This window comes from Arachis stenosperma, chromosome 6 (genome assembly GCF_014773155.1).
Source record: "Arachis stenosperma cultivar V10309 chromosome 6, arast.V10309.gnm1.PFL2, whole genome shotgun sequence".
NCBI lineage: Eukaryota > Viridiplantae > Streptophyta > Magnoliopsida > Fabales > Fabaceae > Arachis > Arachis stenosperma.
In genome coordinates this window covers 141,805,113-141,827,044 of record NC_080382.1, presented here as the reverse complement: position 1 = coordinate 141,827,044, position 21,932 = coordinate 141,805,113, and the positions used below count along the sequence as shown (strand labels likewise).

Sequence of the window (21,932 nt, the reverse complement as noted above, 5' to 3'; positions counted from 1 at the left end):
GCCCAACGGTTTTTGCTTCATCATATTTTCGGATCCAAAGACATATTTCCCTTTCTTCTCCCTAACTCTCATATAGGAAGGACTATTCTGTGTACAAGTATATGTGTTACACAATAAACCCTAAAAAGTAAAAACCTTGCCAAAATTAATTGATAATATACAAAACATAAATATTAAATAATATGCTCCTTAGACAAAGGTTAAAATTAATGATTTTTTTTAGTTTAAATGAAAAAATCACAAATAAAATTTATTCTGTCATTAACTTTAGACTAATGGATCGGGATTTGAATTTCCAACATTTACTTAAGGATTTGTTATTGGCAATGGGTTATTCCCGACACTTACTTAAGCGGACTCGTGAACTAATTACTACACCGACCTAATTTGGTACTCTAAAATCCAAATTTCGTTTTTTTTTTTTCTACGGTATCCCCCAACCCGACAGGTTAAGGACTAACCCGTCGCGGATTTGAGCTCTATTTAAGGGTTTGTCACTGGCTAATGAGTTGCTACATGCACAAGACGGAGTTCAAACTCCTGGCACTTACTTAAGCGGACGAGTGAGCTAACTACTCGACTAACCCAAGCTGGTTCAAATTACGTTTTTGTTGGCACCTAACTTTTTTTTTTGGACCAGTGCTAGGCCCACACAGGACCCAAAGCACAACAAACAGATGGATCACCGAAGACCCACCCAACACGGTGATTACTCCTCAACAGCTCCCTTCTGTGTAACATCCTAACTTTTTGAATCAAATCATTATTTAATAACTAATTAATTAATTATAATAGTAATAATTTAAGATTTGAATTTAAAATTTAAACATATGAAAGCATTAGTGGTAGTAAATCTCTAACCGACAATAAACAACCTTTTAAAACATAGTCATAACTAATTCTACATTTATCAGATTTGAATGATATTTAGTTATATGAAAAAATAAGAATACTAGCTTTATTTCTTAAGTTTAGTATAAAATCAAATTCAAATTGAATTAGATAGATAAATTGGTTACAAGTTCATAGTAGAAAATCGTGCTCTTATCAGCTAACTTGATATAGTAACAGTATTTCGAGAATATCTCAAGCTGTGGTCATCCGATTGACTTAGTTTAATATTCGTTTTAAAGCTAATTTAATTCTCTATAAATTAGTCTCTAATAGCTATTTCCAAATTCCAAACGTAAAAAATGTTATAGGGCTCACAAAGTGACGTTTCAGATTGAAGATTTCACCTAAATGCCTCCTAACATAATCTGCACATACCTGAGAGCTATTTGATCCTTCCTTTCTCATTCTATTCCCTTTTTCTATACAAAACATTCTAGTATACACAAAATCTAGCTATAGAACAAGTCTCTCTTCACTAACAAACCGCATCTATTTACATCAGAATACCAATCGGAACTTTACTCGAGGTAGGGGTTTTATGCTAATTTTTATGTCATATGTTAAATGCTTTTGGATATAGATGTTAGCATTACATGTCATGATATAATGTCTCTTTCCTTCATACGCATTATGCATTATAATAACAATCTTATGTGCATTAAAGAATTGAGGGAATGACCCTTCGGTAAGGGAAGGTGACCCCCAAAGACAAGATAATCGAGATGATCCTTCGATAAGGGAAGGTGATCGAATCGAGATGATCCTTTGGTAAGGAAAGGTTATCGGCAAACCTTTGGGATAAGAACCTTCGGTAAGGGAAGGGGACTATCCCATCAATTTTATATAATAAGATCTTTGTTGACATAACTTTTTTCTTGTATATATCTAAATAACCTTGATTGTAAATTGAACTGAGGGGATGATCCTTCTGTAATGGAAGGTGACCCCTAAAGACAAGATATCGATATGATCTTCGGTAAGGGAAGGTGATCGATCGAGATGATCCTTCGATAAGGGAAGGTGATCGCCAAAACGTTTGGGATAAGAACCTTCGGTAAGGGAAGGGGACTCCCACTTTTTATACCGGTTTGATCTCAATACCTTCCATAAAAGTTACGAGAAAAAAATAATGAAAAGTATGATCATGATTGTTCTTCTTTTATCCTTTTTTAATTTATGTTTATGATTGCATTTAAAGATCCTTCCTTTATCCAAAGTTCCTTTTTGTATGATGTATGATATTGTTTAAGATCTTTATTTTATTCAGATCTATCATGTTTGACTTATCTATGGCAATGTTACTATTATTCTCTTATTTATTATTTATTTTGCCTTGCTTTATGGTCTATGAGAATATCATACCAAGGTTTATGAGTTTACCTTTATATGTTTTAACGCTATAGGCATTTTATATGCATCACACATGTCATAACATAAGTAAATGAGAAGCATCTAAAAGTCACACCACTCCGACTAACAAGGACTTTTGAAAATAATAATTGAACAACCTTACATTATCACTTTTTTTATTTTAAAACTCGGAGTGGTTGGAGATGGATACGATGACACCATATAGATAAACTACTAAAAAACTTTTGTTTCTCACCCCTCTCTCCGTACCATCTTCAGGAACGATGCAGTACAAAGTAATACACTGCTCAGTTGAGGTGAAAAGACAAGTGCACTAGTGGGAGTAAGCTATCGAGGACATAGATACAAAACATTAAGCGTTTACCTTAAGAAGGAAGAATATGCGATTGTTTTAGCCATAGTTATACAAATTAAGAGAATTAGGATTTTCTGTGTGTCTTGTTTTATCCTTATTGAGTGATTGCAATTGTAACTATGATGTTTCTTGTGATAATTATTTGGTATGAGTAAAGCTTGTCCTTGTTATGCCTTCATAGTTTAGCATGCCCGTTTTTCATGTTAGTATTTCCAGATCCACATATATTTTTCAACTAGTAAATATTCTAAAAATTAGTTATGAAATATTTTTATATATAAATTATTTTATATAAATATTTCACATTTGTTTTAAAAGAAAAATTTTGCAAGGTTTTGAATATCAACTACTAAATATAATTCAAATAAAGCTTAACTCAGTTTAAAAGTATTAGGGTGTTACATTCTGCGTTGTTCCAAAAGTGCCTAATGGAACTCAAACCCTTTGTGCTACCACCTACTACCTGCAAACCCCGGAAAACCAATGTGAAGCCCTTTCTTGCCACTCCCTCCCTCTGACATCCTTCCCCGCAAAGTCACCACCCCAGACTCGATCTTCCTGCGTGTATGATAGAGTGCGGATAAGCACCTATCGCCAACACGCTTCCAAATCTACAGAGAGAGGATTACTAGGATAGGCGCAAAATCATTGCCATCTAACTCAGCTGATGATCACGTCTCGTATATCTCACGACTCATGCAAAGCAAGCCACTCTCTAATCAACAGGTTAGTGTTTTATTTGAGCCATCTAAGGAGAGTTTAGTGTATGAAAGTATTGTGCAGCCTGTGAAATCTCCAAAATAATTTGTGACGATATACAGGAACAACTACATGATCAGCTTGAGGACTCCTCCAGCAATGCACCCGCCATGCCCTTCACTGCTTGAACTACAACCTCTGCCTCTATTGCCCACGCAAACCCTTGAAGCTTTGAGTTGTCTCCTAGATCAGCTTCATTAGACTTCGTGTTCACCCAAGAAACTCCTGGCTACAGTCATGCTCTGCTTTCCAAAGTTGAAACAGCCACATTATCCTTGCGAAGGATGTTTCTGATCGAAATTGGCTTATCCATGATCCAGTCTTGGTGGAGAGTTCCCTGCCATGTGAGTTTCGCCACTTCATGTGCTAATGAGTTTGCTTCTCTGGGCACCCAGGTAAAACTACAACTTGGAATGATTCTTGCTAAATGAAATATGTCATCAAGTACAACTTGAATTTCTGCAATTGATGTATGTGACTTTAGTGCCTGAATAAGTATCTGATTGTCTGATTCTAAGATAATCTTCTGCATCAGGAAATTTTGTGACATAATTAAAGCTGCCCGAATCACTATTGCTTCCGCAGCTAATGGCGAGCCAACAACTATGATGGAGTTAATTCCTGAGAGGAGGGATCCATTATGGTCTCTAAATACTGCAGCCACAGCCCCCACAGATTGAACGTCGCTGAAAGCTGCATCAACATTGCATTTGATCCAACCTTGCAGTGGCGGTCTCCAAGTAACCCTGCTGGCTGATCTCGAAACAGTAGTTGTATGCTTTGCTGGTTGCTCTGATATTTCCGCAAATTCAAGTTCCATCAGTTTAGCTTTGCGAATCACTATTATAGGATTAGGAATAGTCTGCTGATAAATAGCTAGGTTCCTCGCTTTTCACACCTCCCAAACTAGAAAACCAACCTTACTGCTACAAAGATCATAATTAGCCCCAGCACTCAACTTCATTCTTCGTAAAAGTTCCATCGTCCACTTCCCAAAAGAAGAAACTGTTAGGGCCGTAGGACAGCATTGAATTTGTGCTCCAAATCAAGCCGCTCTTGTCCAGGGACATAGTAGCAATACATGTTCAGTGGTCTCTGGTTCCTGCAAACAGATAGGGCACATAGGGGCATTAGTAATTCTTTTATAAAAAAGATTACCAAAAACGGGCAGAATATTATGCAAGGCCCGCCATAAAAAGGTTTTGATTTTTTGAGAAACTTTTAAATTCCAAATCTCCTGCCATAAGGATTTTAAGTCTTCACAGGTGGATGGATTATTGTTCTGTAAGCGTGTTTCGTTCCTAGCAACATGATATCCCGTCTTGATCGTGTAAATGCCATCCGATCTGAAAGGCCAGCAGAAACTATCCTTCCTACCAAAAAGACTTACTGGAGTTCTAAGGATTTTATCAACAGAAGCTCCATCAAAATACAACTTTAACTTATCCATATTCCACCCTCTCCCTGAATAATTAGATCCTTCACAAACTCAATATTGAGGTTTCTAACAACAAGATCCTTATCTAAGTTCATTATCCACTTATCCTCCAGGATTCTTACTCGCTCTCCATTCCCTATTAACCATCTTCCATTTCTCAAAAGAAAATTCCTGCCTTAAATAATACTTTTTCACATCCATGATGCTGTCCTTCCCATCACAACATCTTTAAAATTGACCCTTGGAAAGTAAATAGCCTTTAGCACTTGTACCCAAATCGCATTAGGATTTTGCAAGATCCTCCACGCTTGTTTAGCTAAATGTGCTATATTCTGACAATATAAATCCTTAAACCCAAAGCCTCCATCCTTTTTACTAGCACATAACTTATCCCAACTCTTCCAATGAATACCTCTTTCCTTACCTAAGGACGCCCACCAGAACTTGGCAATTTTCTTACTAAGCCGTTCACAAAAGCCTTTAGGAAAAAGAACGACATTCATAGTATAAGCAGGTAATGCTTAAACAATTGATTTGATGAGCACCTTCTTCCCAACTTGATTAAGAAGTTTTTGTTTCCACCCTCCTAACTTATCCACCACTCTGTCCTCAATCCAACTGAGAGCACTATTCTTAGATCTTTTCCAGTAGACAGGGATCCCAAGATACTTACCTGGATTATCCCAGGCTGCCAAGCCCAAAATCTCTTCTATTTCTACTCTAGTCCTGATAGGAATTAGGTTTCCAAACGTAATCTCAGATTTGTCCAAGTTAATTCTCTGCCTTGAAGATTCGGTGTACAAATTCAAAATGATAATGAGTTGATAAATTTCCTCCTCACTGTCTTTTGAGAAAATTATACAGTCATCCGTAAAGAGAAGGTGTGAGATAGCTATTGCCGTAGGGACGATTTTAACTCTCGAGATTCTACCCTCTTTTTTAACCTTATCCATAAGAATAGTAAAAACCTCGTTGGCACCTAGCTTGGATTGGAATTCATAGTTATTTGGGCCCAAGTGCTATTCTGAAATTCAATTTTTGTTGGTATTGTACCGAAATACAATTTTGTATGAGCCTGGTAATGACTTGCAGTTAGATAATTATAAAAAAATATGGGCTGAAACTCTGAAAGAATGACGAACCCAAAGAAATTAAATACCAATTTTTACTGGACAGTAATAGGCTAATAGTTTTTATATCTTATTATACAAAAATAAAGTAAAAAATGAGATGAATGGTAGAATTTAAACACAAATATAATCAATCTACAAAATTATAGGATAATAATACTCTTTTTTTTTCTCTTTCCATAAGAAACATACATGCTACAATTAGAAATAGAAATAAAATAAGTAGGGACGAGTTCTAACACTATCCGACACCATCCTTTTCTACCTTATCCTCCATAAATCTTTCTCGCTCCTACAACCATTTTTTTAAATATAATATAAATACATATTCATAGAGACCCCAACATAGGTACGAGTTTGTGTTGCCATCTCTAGTCACTACCAATTATTACTTGAGAGTTGTTAGGGAAGCGCTACTACCAACATCGAACACACAGCTTTCTTATTGAAAAATTTTTACTCCACTTCCAATTTTTTTTTTTTTTTGTTGAAAAGTTCACTTCCATTTTGTCACCTATAGAGAGGCTCGTGGTGACAACTGACAACTAACAATACTCTAAGAAAAATGATAGAAGGTATGCAAAATTTATTATTTTTGGTTAATAGTTAGATAATAATATTTAAATTACTATACTAAAGAAATTGGACAAAAGTGTGCCAAAAATAATAATTTTTATTAGTCTTTTGAGTTGTTAGTAATTTATAATCTACGTAATTAGGCCCAAAAACTAATGTCCAAAAAAGCCCAAAGGGAATGGGCTATAAAGCACCAGCGCTTAGAGCCTTAGACCCAATAAAAAACCATGACAAAAAAAGACCCAATAAAAAATGAGTGTGTGGCATATTTATATTTATATTAATTTATTATTTATTAAGAAAGCAGTGGTGAGAGTGAGGGAGTGAGAGTGTATCCAGTGTCTGGCCACATTCCCCAGAGAAGAAAGAAAAAGAAACACCCAACACTCTTAACTCAATTTTACTTTCTACTTATTATTATTAATAATTACCCACAAAACTGTTTTAATTTCCCTCCATTCACCCATCTTCTTCTCTTTTTCGAAATGGAGGAAGAACCTGATACCTACAATCCTCGTACCGTCGAAGAGGTATTCCGTGATTTCAAGTCCCGCCGTACTGCTTTGATCAAAGCCCTCACCACTGGTAATCCTTTCTCTACTCTAATTCCATTCAGATTTTTCTTTCATTTTTTAATTCTTTTTATTTTTTCACGCAGATGCTGAAGAGTTCTTCAAGCAGTGTGATCCCGGTAAGCTACTACTGAGCTCTCATTTCGTCAATTACTTTTTTTAATTTTGTTTTAGTGAAGTCAAAAAGATAAGTCAAAATTGTTTTTGAATTCGTGCATTGTTTGGTTCTGAATTTAAGCTTTCGTTAGAGTTTGAAGCTGCAATTTCCGATTTTCTATGCGAATTTTCCGGAAACGCTGTGTAAAATGTTAAGTTTCAAAGATAAATAAATAAATAAAGAAAATAAACGGAAAACGAAAATTCTTATTCCGTTCACGGGTGTTGACTGGTAAGTAATCTGGTATTGTTTTCTGTGATCTACTTGTGGTTTTCTTTTCTTCCGTTTTTAATTTTTTTTTTTAAATTTTTTAAAATATTTTAGTTTATTTTGTGTGTGTGTGTGTGTGGCTATTTTTAACTTAATCTCTACAAATATTGTCTCCGATTTAGTCTAATAATAGTTTGTGATTCTCTTATTAGAAAAATTGGTCTTTAGTGGTTTACTTGTCTCTTACTTGGATTAGGGTCTAAATTGAAAATATTTGGAACTTATAAAAGAATGAAAGTATGTTGATCTAGTCATCTGAGATTGGCAGAGTTGGTAACAAATGGGTTTGTATTGCACATTTGCACGTAGTCGTGTTCGATTCTCACCATTAATGTGTGGATCTTGCTGGTAACTGAATCCTGCAAGTCTCTTTTATGTGCTCTTTTAGTGCAGGGGCTGTGTGTGTGCCCTGACTTTGTAGAGATAACTGGCATTGAATTGACCTAAACTTTCTTCATATAAAAGAAAAAAACTATATTCCCGGAATTTGTCGTCGTTGTTGTCAGGGAATGTGTATCTTTTGGAAGTTGTAAGCGAAAGGAAGGAGGGGAGAGGAAGGGAATAATACCATGAAATGATTTCATTCCCTTTGCTTAGTTGTTTTAACTTCTCTAAGGTGCTAAAGATAGGAAAAACTTCAAATTGTATATAAAAATAATAACCGAGGATATTGGCGGATTTCATGATAGTACCTCATGTACCTTCCCTCAAAATAAAAAGTTTTCAAATAAGGATGGGATTTACTTTATAGCTTTCGTTCCCATCCTTTTCACTCCATTTCTCCGCTTGCCCCTTTGTCGCATTTCATAACATCCTTATTCCCTCAACCTGTCGGTAAAATTGAATGGAGGGTTGTGGTATACTTTTTTTTTAGTTTAAAAACTTATAGGATTGTTAAGCTGATAATAGAATGATAGATAGGTTATATGATTATTTGCCATTTTTTTACTAAAAAAAATAAAATGAAAATCTTATTCCTTGCCCGTTTCCTCCAAAACTCTCCATTTCATTCATCCTTAAAGGGACTGGGAAACAGCCTATTGTCTACATATGTACATGTGCCATGTGAGCGGAAACTTACTCAATAGCTCCTTTGATGTCTTTAATTTTTTGCAACCCTGTTGCACAGGAGCTAAAATCTCAGAGGAAGAGGACTACTTAGGATGCATGAGAGTATAGACGGATAAGATTATTTTGAGTAGAGTTATTTATTTTGAGTGAAATAAACTTGGTTGAAATTTAGTGGCATGAAGAATATCCCATTAGGCCATGATCATAGTTTTTGATTGTGGCAGCTCATGGTGGAGAGCGAAAAATCCACCACAGGATTGTGGCATATGAGGTTATGGGAAATGGCGAGTGGACTGAAAATACTATACATATATGTGCACAAAAAGATGCTGAAAACTGCACATGTAATAGAGTATAAAATCTAATCAATGTAAGCAACTTTCTATACATAAAGCATGCAATTAATTCAACAAATTCAGCAGCAAATTCAACAAGTAAACACAAACATTCCACAGTTTTGATGTATTTCCAGCCTGGGTCAACTCTATTAGAACCCTTCATGGCAGCAGCTGCACGAGCAGAAGAAGCAGGGGCAGTAGAGGCAGGGGCTTGGAATTTATTAGGAGCTGTTGGTTGTCTTGAAGTCGACGTAGTGAGTAGTGACCTATGTAAATTGAAATAAAGGATAGAAGAAGAGAGGTTCAGAATTTCAGACTTAAGAGGGAATGGAAGAGAGGAAGGAACCAGAAAATAGAAAAGAAAAAAAAAAGTTCTGTAACAGAACAGTCTCGAAAAGAGAGGAAGGAAGAGTTAGAAAAGGAGACCACCTGGAGAGGAGGTGGTCAACCAGCATGGGCAGTGATGCTGCAGGTGGAGATGCTGTGATGGCCTCTTCAGTTCTTCCTCGAGCAGTAGACGGTGCCTCCAGCGGAGAGAACAGCAGACATGGAAAACAGAGGAGGAGGAGGAGGAGGAGTTGGAGGATGGTGATGCTGTCGGCGTTCTTACAGCAGCAAAGAGGGAGGGAGTCCAACAGAGAGGGAAGAGATTTTTGGGTTGGTGAGAGAGCAAGAGGCTGAAGCTAGTATCTGAGAATGTGAGCTCTCTAACTTGGCTATTAAGGTTTTGTAAATGACCAAAATTACCCGCAAATGAACAAAAAAAAAAAAAAAAAACACCCAGACCCGCCATTCACGTAGCGTTCTGCCATGGCGTCACCGCAATTGCGGCCACCATGATTTCCACAACACAGCGTCCCCTAGATGGCGGTGGGGGGCCCAAAATCTGCCACGCCATTTCGCCATGGTCTCAATTTCAAAACACTGGTCATGATATCCCTTCACACTGGATTTAACTCTTATCAATTTTATTGGAAATAAAGTCCGGTAATTTTCTGTAAACTTTTATTTTTCTGTCTCCATATCTTGATAAAATTTGTAAGTTCTTATGTTGCTATTTTGCTGTAAGACAAATAGTTGATGATAGTTCTTTTCCAAATAGTATGCACAACTTTTTTATATAGCTGAAAGTATTGGCTTAGGTAATTTATTTGATTTGTGTGAGCTCTGTGATACAGAAAAGGACAATCTTTGCCTGTATGGATTTCCTACCGAGGAGTGGGAAGTCAATCTGCCTGTTGAGGAGGTGCCTCCAGAGATTCCGGAGCCAACATTGGGTATTAACTTTGCCAGAGATGGGCTTGATAAACAGGAATGGCTATCTTTGGTTGCTGCTCATAGTGATGCTTGGATACTCGGTGTGGCTTTTTATTTTGGTGCTAGAGTTGGATTTGACAGGGCTGATAGGTATGTCTTGTTCCTTTTATAAATATATTGCTGCCTTACTGTTTTACCCTCTTTTAAAAAACGCATATCCATGCATCATTTGAATCCCTTGACATCACATTATTCTTTGAAGTTTAACAAGTGTAGTTTTCAATTAAAGTTTTACCCGCGGGTGGTTTTGATGTATTCTTCAATTATAGTATAAGCAGGAATTGTTTGAATGTATTCTTCGATTTAAGTTTAACCAAGGATGGTTCGAGTGTATTCTTTGAACATAGCACTCTGCTTTATTTGCTCTTGGAATGAGTAAACAAAAATCAAATTGTAAGAAAGAAATAGACATAAAGGAGGCACATGTCTATATAATAAAAGACAGCAGAAGTAGGCAGTGCAACTTTAGAAAATCATAGCACCTGATGCACTTTAGTTAGCTTTTGTACAGTTGACCATGTTGATGGCTGCAACTAGTAACCAGTAACTAAATGTTTAATTAGAATATGAATTCATTACTTTGTCGATTATTGTTGGTATCATACTCAGTTACTAGCATAACTAGGTTACACTTTAACCTGAGTAGCATGGGGGACATGGTATCCCATGTGAATGAGCGAGGACCACCTTGCGAGGCTAACCACTTTTAGTTGACTGATAGCGGAGTAGTATCATGGGGGAGAATGGAAAGTGAAATATAACATGAGGCTGGTAACTACTAAGCAATTGGCCTAGGTCTTCTGTTGTCTTCATATTGGTGCAACTTATTTGTTATTAGAATATTTGAAAGATATTTGTTTAAATAAAGTATAGTTTACAACATTCAGTGGTTTTGATGGTATAGAAAAAATGATATTAGCTGAACAAAGATACTTTGCTGTTTATACTAATGCTTTATAAAAACAGCTGGGTCATATATTATATTTCCTTTCCATGATTTTATTAGTGGAGTATCTAGTCTTGTATAAACATTCACAAGTTAATGCATTTTCTGTGGCTTGTATTTTTCTATTTCTTTTATGTATTCACAATTTTGTTACAGAACTGTTCAGGTTGTTACCTTTCATCTTTTGCATGATTGTGGTTAATCTGGGAATACGGTCATAAGAAAATGATTAAATTCCAATTGTCTTGTTGGTATTCACTTTCTAATTCTAACAGATATCAAATCGAAGGATAAAATGAGAGGATATGAATATCATACACATAATGTGGTTGTAGTGGGAGAAGTGTCAAGGTCACATTTTTTTTCATTTACAGTTTGAAGGATGTAATGTAAGAATTGAATTGGTATCAAAAACTGAGAGGAAAAAAAAAAGAATTGGTATCAAAAACAGAGAAAAAAAAAGAGGGGGGGGGGGGGGGAGGGGGGGATGGATGGAGATTTTGGAGAATGTTTCAAGCCTTCGTTCAGGCAATTGAGCTATTTCTGTTTCATAGTTTCAGTAGCAGAACCTTTTGGTTTTATCTCTATAATCTTTGAGCGTCAAAGAGTTCAAATTTTTAAGTTTAATTAATCACTAATCAGATTCATTCATTTTCTTGTAGCAAACAAAACATGTACTTTCTAATTGTATTTAATGTTTTTTGATGTCCTGAGTCCTGAGTCCTGATACTATTTGCATGATGCTGATTTTCCCCCGAAGTTTTCTAATATGCTTTAGTTTGTTTTCATGTACCCTCTCAAGTTAGTAATTGATTTGCGATGCTGTCCTTTTGGTCATGTTTAAGTAATATCCAGCTCTCATTTTTCATGCAGGAAGAGACTATTTACTATGATAAATGATCTTCCAACAATATTTGAGGTTGTTACAGGAATGGGAAAGACACCGGCTTCTAATCATAGCAGTAACAAATCTAAATCAAACTCTAAGGTACACAAGCTTGAAAATTATACTGACCCACAGTAGTAATACTGTAACAGTTTGCTAGTTGCACAACTTTTTGCACTAAAGCTATTATGTATTGCAAGGGTTGTACAGAAAAATGTACTTTTGCATGAGAGTTTTTTTTTTTTTTTTTTTTTGTGGAAAATCAATACAAATTGAACAGTAAGCCGACCTCACCTAGTGGAACAAGGTTTTGTTGTTGTTAATACAAATTGAACAGTAAACAGCTTATGTGTAGCTTTTTCTAGAACAGATTTGTCTTGTTAAAAAAAAATAATAATAACAAAAAGATTTGTTTGTTGGGGTTGCCAAATATGCTCTCATTGTCATGATATCTTGTGGGTTGACAAATGCAGAAAGGTTCCGAGTCTAAGCCAAAGAATTCTAAGGCAACACAATCAAAGGACAAGGATGGTGAAGAACAGGGAGGAGACGTTCCTTGTGGGGCATGTGGAGAGAGCTATGACGACGGTTTCTGGATTTGCTGCGACATATGCGAGAAGTGGTTCCATGGAAAGTGTGTGAAGATTACCCCTGCAAGGGCTGAACACATCAAGCAGTACAAATGTCCATCTTGCAGCAACAAGAGAGCTAGACAGTAACAATGGCTAGCTTAGAATGATTGTTCTATATATTCTGGCAATTTTATTGCTACTAATGTGTTTAGTTTGTGATGTTTTATTGTTAGTAGTCTTGGTGTTAATTTCAGGTTAAATTGTTTTAGATGATGCTACAGGTATATGAGCTGCTATTGAATCATCTAAAATTAGGATAGTTAACTTGAATATGAGCTGCACATAATGTTCTTTTCTACTTCAAGTTCTAGCATCTGTTAATGATTATTGAAAAAATTAAAATAATGAAGAATATGGTTGTGGTTGAAAGCTGAAACTCGAGGGATTGCCTGTAGAGAATTGCTATATTCTAGAAAAGATTAAAATAAAATAATTTGCTTCCTGAACAAAAAGGATGGACCCAAGATGGTAACATAGAACTAGTATCCTGCAATTTTATTGAATGCTGCTGTAATAACCTTAAATGATATATACATTCTTGTTATATGTTACTAAGAAATGGTTTTTGATTCAATTCCAAGAGGTGAAAAGATGTTATTATTATTATGATTATTAAATGCAATTCTATATTGCAATTAATTAAAGTAATAATTTGAGTATGAGACTACAGGCCATGCATCCCAAGCACTCCGATCCATGGCTGCAACAACACAACACTTGCGGCGGCGACGTTCAGTTCCATTCCCATTTAATGGGGTGTTTAATTGTTTATGTTAATTTTTTTTTTTGAGTTTTTCACGGTATCTCAACCCATAGGTCAAGGACTAATCCGCGGTATTAAGATCCATTTAAAGGTTTGCCGTTGACCAATGGGTTGCTGCATGCACAATGCGGGATTCGAATTCTCAACACTTGCCACTAATGAGCTAACCACTAGACCAATCCAATTTGGTTATTGTTTATGTTAATTGTTATATATAGATAAATATTATTAATTTGTTTTAATTATTAAAATAAATAAATTAAAAAAACTTTTAAAATATATATAGTAGTTTTATCATTAAATATAGAAATATAATTTTAATATAATATAATTTAACAGATATATTATGAAAATTTTTTTTTGTAAAAAGATAGGACTTTCGTTCCTTGAGATCAGATTGAATAATTATTATTTGACAGATTCTTGTAAATAGGATTCTAAATATATACTACTGATGTCATTGAAATAAATTAATTGATTATATATGTCACCAATTGAATTTCTCTTTTTTAACAATCATTAATTTCACACTTTTCTTGTATCTTTTCTGAATAATTAGTAGATAGTAATAAGATTTAATTATTAAACAAAAATCATATAATAATATAAGGATTATCCACCAACTATCATCTAACAAAACTTACTCTCTTTTTTTTGAAAGTCAATAATATGAGAATCACTACAAAAAAAATATTAATTACTGTTAAATTTATTGTCAGATTTATCAAAAAAATCTGCCAATTATATGTTTATTTTGACGATATAAGTTTTTTTGGTAATTATTTATCGGCAGATTTTTTAGTCCACCACTAATTACCGACAAATTTAGCGGCAAGTATTAATTTTTAATTAACGAAATTATAGAAATTGTTATTGTCGGATTTATCCCTCGATGAATTCGGCGGTAATTTTAAATTTTTTAAAAATTTATTTAGAAATTTAATATATAATTTTAAATGATTAAATTCAATATTTTTTAAATTAACAAAATTTAAATTTTATAATTTTTTATAATAATTTATCTATAATTTTTCATTAAAAGTTTATAAATGAGTTCACACATCAAAGTTTAAAAATAAAGAAAAAAAAAATAATTACTCGTATATGAAAAAAATAGCACTATAAACATATACTCTAAATTCAGAAAAGATGAACTTACATAAAGTTTGATATGAAAAACAAGATATCTCATTATGGCTAAGTAAATTGCATAGTTAAAATTTTTTAAACAATAAAATATTGAAAAAAAAATAATTACACAAATAGGATATCTATTTAAGATTCTAAGTAATCCACTAACTTACATATGTATGACTCTCAAATAGTATATCTATTAACTTACATATTTATGGGAGTATAATTTTTTGGAATAGTAAACTGTACACTTTCAATTATAAACTATAAACATAATCAATACACAAATTATAATTAAATAAATAAATCAAAGTTCATATGTTTAAATGAGAAAATTGTAACAAACTTAGTAAAATATATAACAATCAACTCAGCAAAATTAATTCAGAAAATAATTAACGCACACAACAATAAGCTCAGAAAACGAACAACAATCAATAATAAGTCAATAATTAACTTAAAAAAATAACAAGCTAAAATTAATTCACAGAATTAACAACAATCAACACTAACTAACTCAAAAATAATTAACTCAGACAACAATAAACTAAAAACTTTAACAACAATTAACAATAAGTCAATAATCAACTTAAAAAATAACAAGCTAAAATTAATTCAAAAGAATTAACAACAATCAATACTAATTAACTCAAATAACAATAAATTTAGAAAATTAACAACAATCAATAATAAATCAATAATTAACTTAAAAAATTAACAAGTTAAATTAATTCAGAGAATAAACAACAATCAACAATAAGTCAATAATTAAATTAAAAAATTAACAAACTAAAATTAATTCAAAGAATTAACAACAATCAATACTAATTAACTCAGAAAATAATTAACTTAAATAATAATAAACTCAGAAAATTAACAATCATCTAAAACACTATCAACTTAAAACAAACCCTAGATTACACCCTACTTAACCTAATATTATCAAATTTCTAATTACACTAAATTAATATAACAAACCCTAATCACACATTTCATTAAAAATTTTAATTAATAATTTAATAAAATGCCTAAGAAAATCATAAACAAAAAAAATTTGAAAAAATACAAAAATTATAAAAAGAATTATCTTTGATGGTGGCTACATAATGGTAAAAATGTGGTAGTGGCAAGAGGCAGCAGTAAAACCTACAATAGTGGAGTTAGGGTTTAATAACATAACAAACAACCAAAAGAAAAAATGGACAACAACTTTACCTACTTGGCGCGGTGGACCTCATCAGCCACGGTAATAGCGACAACCTCCGACCAATAGTAAAGAACACCAACAGCGGTAGCATGACAGAGACTTTTCACAGAGACTCCAACAGCAGTGACGACGACGACAATGTTGTTTATCAGTAGCGATGGCAATTTCAGGTGGCGGCGGCGCACCCTTTCTCATTGGACCAGAGAGAGAGAGAGAGAGAGAGAGAGAGAGAGAGAGAGAGAGAGAGAGAGAGAGAGAGAGAGAGAGAGAGAGAGAGAGAGAGAGAGAGTTTCGCGTTTGAATGTTATTCTAAAATTATTGTCAGATTTACCGGTAAAAAAATCCAACGATAAAGTGTTCGTCGTTGCTTAAACGATGCGTTTTACTAATCCTGTTACCATTGAAATGTTTTAACAGAAAATTCCACAATAATAAATTTAACACTAATAGAATTAATTTTTGTGTCTCTATTTATCATTAGATTTAATGGTAAAATTTTAAATTCAATGACAATTTATTCGAGAGACAAATTTTTATTTACATCTATCAAAAAATTCACTATTAAATCTAATAGTACTTAACATTTTTCTTGTAGTTAATCTACATTAATTCATACAATGGTAGTGAAAAAATGGAAAGTTTCTATTACTCAGTGTTAGAAGAGAGAATTGTATTAAAAAAAATGAATTTAGAGAGAATAAGAATGAGTTGATTGAAATTAGAAATTCTGATGTCTACATGTATATACAAAAATTAAGAGAATATTTTAGAATACATGATAAATATGCTATCTATATGCTAATATTCAAATATAGGCAAATATTAAAAAAATATTAATCATCCAATATTTTTCTTTTTTGTTTTAAGTGAAAATGATCTCATACTCAATATGAGAAGCGAAATTTTAATATTTTAGAAAGTAATAGACGATAAAATACTACTATACCAGTAATAATAATACGGCAAAGAAAAAAAAAAGTATTATATCCTAGAGTATAGCCAAATGAATAAAGTGCTAACAAATTTACTAACAAAGTAATCTCAACAATATTTTATGTTGCTAATAGTAACGGAACCCATTAACTCCATTATAAAAATACTAAGTATATACCAAAAATGACCTACCAAATAATAATAATAATAATAATAATAATAATAATAATAATAATAATAATAATAATAATAATAATAATATACAAAAAGATATATAAAATAAATGTGAATTTGAAATAAAAAAATATAGCTCTGATAAAAATGGATCAAACTCTTAAAAATGAAATGTTTATTTAAATCATGTTAATGTGCTTATTTTAAATGGATAATCTATTTTTTTTTGTTATTTAAAATGGACTATATATCTTTTCTATTATTTAAAATCGTCCATCTTTTCTACTATTTAAAACATTTCATTTTTAAGAATTTAATCTAATTTAAATTATTAATATTTTTATTATTTTCAAAAATTATATTTAATTATTTATAAATACATATATCACATTTACAATGTATACGAGATAATTTTTCATGTATCTAGTTTACAATATAAACAAGATATATGAAAATTGAAAAAAATACACATATCTCCTTTACACTATAAAGGAGATACGTGCAAAATTATCTCGTTTATAGTGTAAACGAGATAAATAAATATAGTATAATTTGATAAATACACTACAAATTAAATAAGTTATTTGTTTTAGTAATTAAAATAATTAAATTATTTATTTAAAAAAATCCGATACACTTATGCTTACATTTTTTTTTTCTGTAAGTAATGTTGTAATATATAAGATTCTTTTACATGTTCTTAAATAATATGTTTCTTTGTACTATGGATGTTGAATAATCAAAATTCAAAATTAGGAACAAAACTAAATATGAAACAATTTATAAGCACAGTTAATTTATTTCCTTAATTAAATTAAAGTAAAATTGTGTAGAATTGATCAGGTTTTGACTCATGCCCGTAACATTTAATTTATATTAATCTTTCTTTTATAATTAAATAATAAACATAAATTAATTATAGTTAGGGTAAAGTATATTTTTTATCTTTGAAATTGGTAAAAATTTTAAAAATATCCTTAAATTTTATTTTGTTTTAATTTTGTTCTAAAATTTTTTTATTTACATCAAATATACTCTCTACAGCTAATATATATATATATATATATATATATATATATATATATATATATTATCTGTTTTCAAAAAAATATAAAAAATTGTTTTCTCAAATCTTAATACATAAAAATGAGAATATATGTATTATTATTTTATGCTATACAAACATTTACGTTCTTTTTTATTATATTATACAACTTAAAATTATAATATCATATTATTAATTATAGATATTTTCTATAAATTATAACAAATTTAATTATGACTCTAAATAAATAAAATAAATAACAATTAATATCATTTTTTATTTTTTTTATATTCAATATTTACTATAAATATAAAAAGTACAATAATTAATAAATAAAAATATGAATAAAAAATAAAACATATCAATTAAAATTAAATTTAGTAACTAATTGAAGGTAAATAATATTTGACAATTATTTTAGTATTTAATTAAAATTTATTTCTTTGTAATGAGATTGATCAAATGACTTTTTAATTATTTTATTCTTATTCTATAAAATAATAAAAAAATAACATATTAGAAAAAAAAATACTTTGACTCAAAGCTATACTCATGAACCACAAAAAAATACTATATACAGTCTTTAATAGTAAAAAAATAATTATAAGAATTAATTATTAATATTGATATCAATCACAATTTATTATTAATATCCTAGTCCTTTTTAAAATATGTTTTACTTTTTTAAAATATATAATGTGTGTAGTATGTACTGTTTAGATCTTTTCTATAATTATAATAAAGATATTTTTTTAAATTAGTATAATTATACATTATTTATTAAATATTAATTGTAACATAATTATAACAAATATATTTTTCTTAAATAAAGAGATTTTTAATAAATGGAAAAATAAAAAAATAATTGATAATAATAAATAATAATAAATGTCATTATTATATCGAAAAAGAATAATTTCATTTCAAATGAAAAAAGAGTTTACGAAAAATTGATATCTCACTTTAATTAGTTAGAGAAAAATCCAATTTTAGTATATTAAGTAGATAAATAGATAGGTAAATAAGATTATAAAATTTTCATGTGTCTCTTCTAACCTACCTTATTATATTATCAACTATATTATATGTATAAAAAAAATTAGTTATGCAAACAGCTATTCATATAAAATATATATTAAAAATAAATTAATATATATAGTTATATATAAATACATATTGACTAATATTACAGGTAATTTTTAAGATTCACATACATAATATTTTTGTTATATTATTATTGCTTAAAAATATATCAAATAGTCCAGATTTGTTTCCATCCTTAGCAAAAGTATATGTAGCACATTTTTATTACCAAATCCTGGCTAAATATCTTACCAAAAATATTTGTTTCATGCATGAACAAATAGGATCTTTTAGCATCTCCAAGTACATTATATAAACCCTTCAATTCTTTCACATTACATAACTAACCATCAAAGTTTAGAGGGGAAAAAAAATGGAGCAAACTACAGTGGTAATTGTAGGTGGTGGACCTTCAGGGCTTGCAATATCAGCATGCCTTAAACAATACTCAATTAGTCACATAGTACTTGAGAAAGAGGATTGCAATGTTTCTCTTTGGAGAAAGCATGCTTATGATAGAGTAAACCTTCATTTGGCCAAAGAGTTTTGTGAATTACCTCTCATGTCTTACCCTCCTTCTTGCCCTACCTTCCTCTCCAAGTCTTATTTTCTCGAATACGTTGACAGATATGTCAAACATTTCGAGATTAGCCCTCGCTACTGCCGGATAGTGGAGTCGGCCATGTACGACGAGGGCGAAAAGATGTGGAAGCTTGAGGCAAAGGCTAGGGTTAAAGAAGGGGATATGGAGAGGGTGGTTGATGAGGTTTATAGGGCAAAGTATGTTGTGATAGCCACAGGTGAAAATAGTGAAGGATATATTCCAAATGTGGTTGGGTTAGATACTTTTGGTGGACAAATATTGCATTCAAAACACTATAAAAATGGTTCTATATTTGCATCTAAAGAGGTTTTGGTTGTTGGATGCGGCAATTCTGGAATGGAAATTGCATATGATCTTCAAATTTATGGTGCTAAAACTTCTGTTCTTATTAGAAATCCGGTAATTTAATTTCGTATCTAAGTCATTCGTATATATATTGAAATAAATTTTAATTATATCTATACTTTTTTATTTTTAAAATATATAATTCTATTGAATCCTGTTGATTTAATACCATTGTAAACACAAAAGTTCATCAATGCATTAAATAATTCTTTTATATTGTGTTGTTATTTGAGTGTTATTAAATTGATAAAAAAATTTAATAAAAAATATTTTTATATATTTTTGATAAATTTTTAGTAATAAAGTAAAAATATTAAAAAATATTTTTTTTAGAAGACAATTTACATCTTTTTTAAAAATATTTTTTGAATAAATATATTTTTTATATAATAAATAAACAAAAATATATTTTTATATTGTTATACATAAACATAATTGATAGAGAAGTCATTCAAATATATATAGAAATAAATTTTAATTTAAATCTTATTGAATCCTTTTGATTTAATACAATTGTAAATACAAAAGTTCATCAATGCATTAAATAATTCTTTTATATTGTGTGGTTGTCTTGAGTGTCATTAAATTGATAAAAAAATATTTTTTTATATTTTATATTTTGACAAATTTTTAATAATAAAATAAAATTATTAAAAAAATATATATTTTTTATAAGTTACAATTTACATCTTTTTAAAAATTTTTTAAAAAATAAATATTTTTTATATAATAAATAAACAAAAATGTATCTTTATATTATTATATCCAAATATAATTGATAAATAAAAAAATTATATAAAATATCTAAATATAATTTTTTTATTTTTTTTTAAATTAAAAAAAAATTTCTTAAAAACCCATCGAAACAAACCTTCTGTCTATATGTCTTTCTAGCCGATTTATTTATTTATTTATTTATTATTTGCCATCATGTTGAATTTCAACAGTAAAAATTCAGAAAATAATTGTAAAATAAAACTTTAATTAGTGATTTTGATTTTGCAATTGTAGGTTCATGTGGTGAGCAAAGAACTAATCCATCAAGGTATGCGCATGCTGAAATATTTGCCGGTAAATATTGTGGACAGTGTGATCACTTTTTTAGCAAACATTAAATTCGGTGATCTCTCTCAATTCGGAATTCATCGTCCAAATAAGGGACCATTCTATCTGAAGGAAGCTGCTGGTAGGTCTCCAATTCTTGATGTTGGAACCATTGCTAAGATTAAAGACGGTGCAATCAAGGTATTTTTTTAAATAATTAATATTTTTTTAATTAATTTATGTAATTTCTTATACCTACAAAACATATATAACAGGTTATCCCTTCTCATATAATGAGAATTGAGAACAACAAAGTGATATTTGGAAACAACACGGAGAAGGAATTTGATGCAATTGTGTTTGCCACTGGATATAAAAGCGTGGCTAACAAATGGTTAAAGGTGAGAATATAATTAATTAATTAAAGTGAGTTGATTATTATTATTATTATATTACTTAATTAATTAATTATTTAATTGAAAATAGGATAATTACAAGTATGTTCTAAACGAAGATGGAATGCCAAAGAATGAATTTCCAAAGCATTGGAAGGGAGAACATGGATTATACTGTGCTGGACTTGCAAGAAGAGGCTTGTTTGGTGTCAAATTTGATGCTGAGGCTATTGCTGACGACATCAACCGAAACCTTCATTGATCACTGTTTTTTTATGGTTTTGGGTTTATCGTTATGCGTTTTTATTTTGTATTAAACTACTATTTCATAAGTAATCTAGGGTTTGTGTCTATGATTATGCATAGATTTTATATGAATAAGCACCATATATATATATATATGTCACATTTTCTTATATCTGGTTGTTTGTTTCAATTTACAATAATGTATAATTAATCACAAAATTCTGCTTTAATTTCTTCCTCAAGTCCA

The 21,932-nt window shown here is 30.8% G+C and overlaps 2 protein-coding genes across 2 annotated transcripts; both read left to right on the top strand.

The window, feature by feature from the left end:
* The first annotated feature begins 6,837 nt into the window (after positions 1 to 6,837).
* On the top strand, positions 6,838 to 13,088 carry LOC130932592 (PHD finger protein ALFIN-LIKE 4-like). Its single transcript, XM_057861942.1, has 5 exons — positions 6,838 to 7,108; positions 7,182 to 7,214; positions 10,110 to 10,338; positions 12,068 to 12,182; positions 12,554 to 13,088. Exons 1-5 carry the CDS (start codon positions 7,009 to 7,011, stop codon positions 12,797 to 12,799), a joined length of 723 nt encoding a protein of 240 aa, XP_057717925.1. The 5' UTR covers positions 6,838 to 7,008; the 3' UTR covers positions 12,800 to 13,088.
* A 6,336-nt stretch (positions 13,089 to 19,424) lies between these two features.
* LOC130934867 (probable indole-3-pyruvate monooxygenase YUCCA10) lies at positions 19,425 to 21,701 on the top strand. The gene is made up of 4 exons (XM_057864392.1): positions 19,425 to 20,054; positions 21,012 to 21,245; positions 21,320 to 21,445; positions 21,531 to 21,701. The coding sequence occupies exons 1-4, from the start codon at positions 19,425 to 19,427 to the stop codon at positions 21,699 to 21,701; spliced, it is 1,161 nt and encodes a 386-aa protein (XP_057720375.1).
* The last annotated feature ends 231 nt before the right edge of the window (positions 21,702 to 21,932 follow it).

Coding starts and splice junctions, on each gene's coding strand:
- LOC130932592 (XM_057861942.1), top strand. CDS start 7,009: ATGGAGGAAGAACCTGATACCTACAATCCTCGTACCGTCGAAGAGGTA. Junction 7,215..10,109: donor CTTCAAGCAGTGTGATCCCG/GTAAGCTACTAC, acceptor TCTGTGATACAG/AAAAGGACAATCTTTGCCTG. Junction 10,339..12,067: donor GGATTTGACAGGGCTGATAG/GTATGTCTTGTT, acceptor TTTTTCATGCAG/GAAGAGACTATTTACTATGA.
- LOC130934867 (XM_057864392.1), top strand. CDS start 19,425: ATGGAGCAAACTACAGTGGTAATTGTAGGTGGTGGACCTTCAGGGCTT. Junction 20,055..21,011: donor CTGTTCTTATTAGAAATCCG/GTAATTTAATTT, acceptor TTGCAATTGTAG/GTTCATGTGGTGAGCAAAGA. Junction 21,446..21,530: donor TGGCTAACAAATGGTTAAAG/GTGAGAATATAA, acceptor AATTGAAAATAG/GATAATTACAAGTATGTTCT.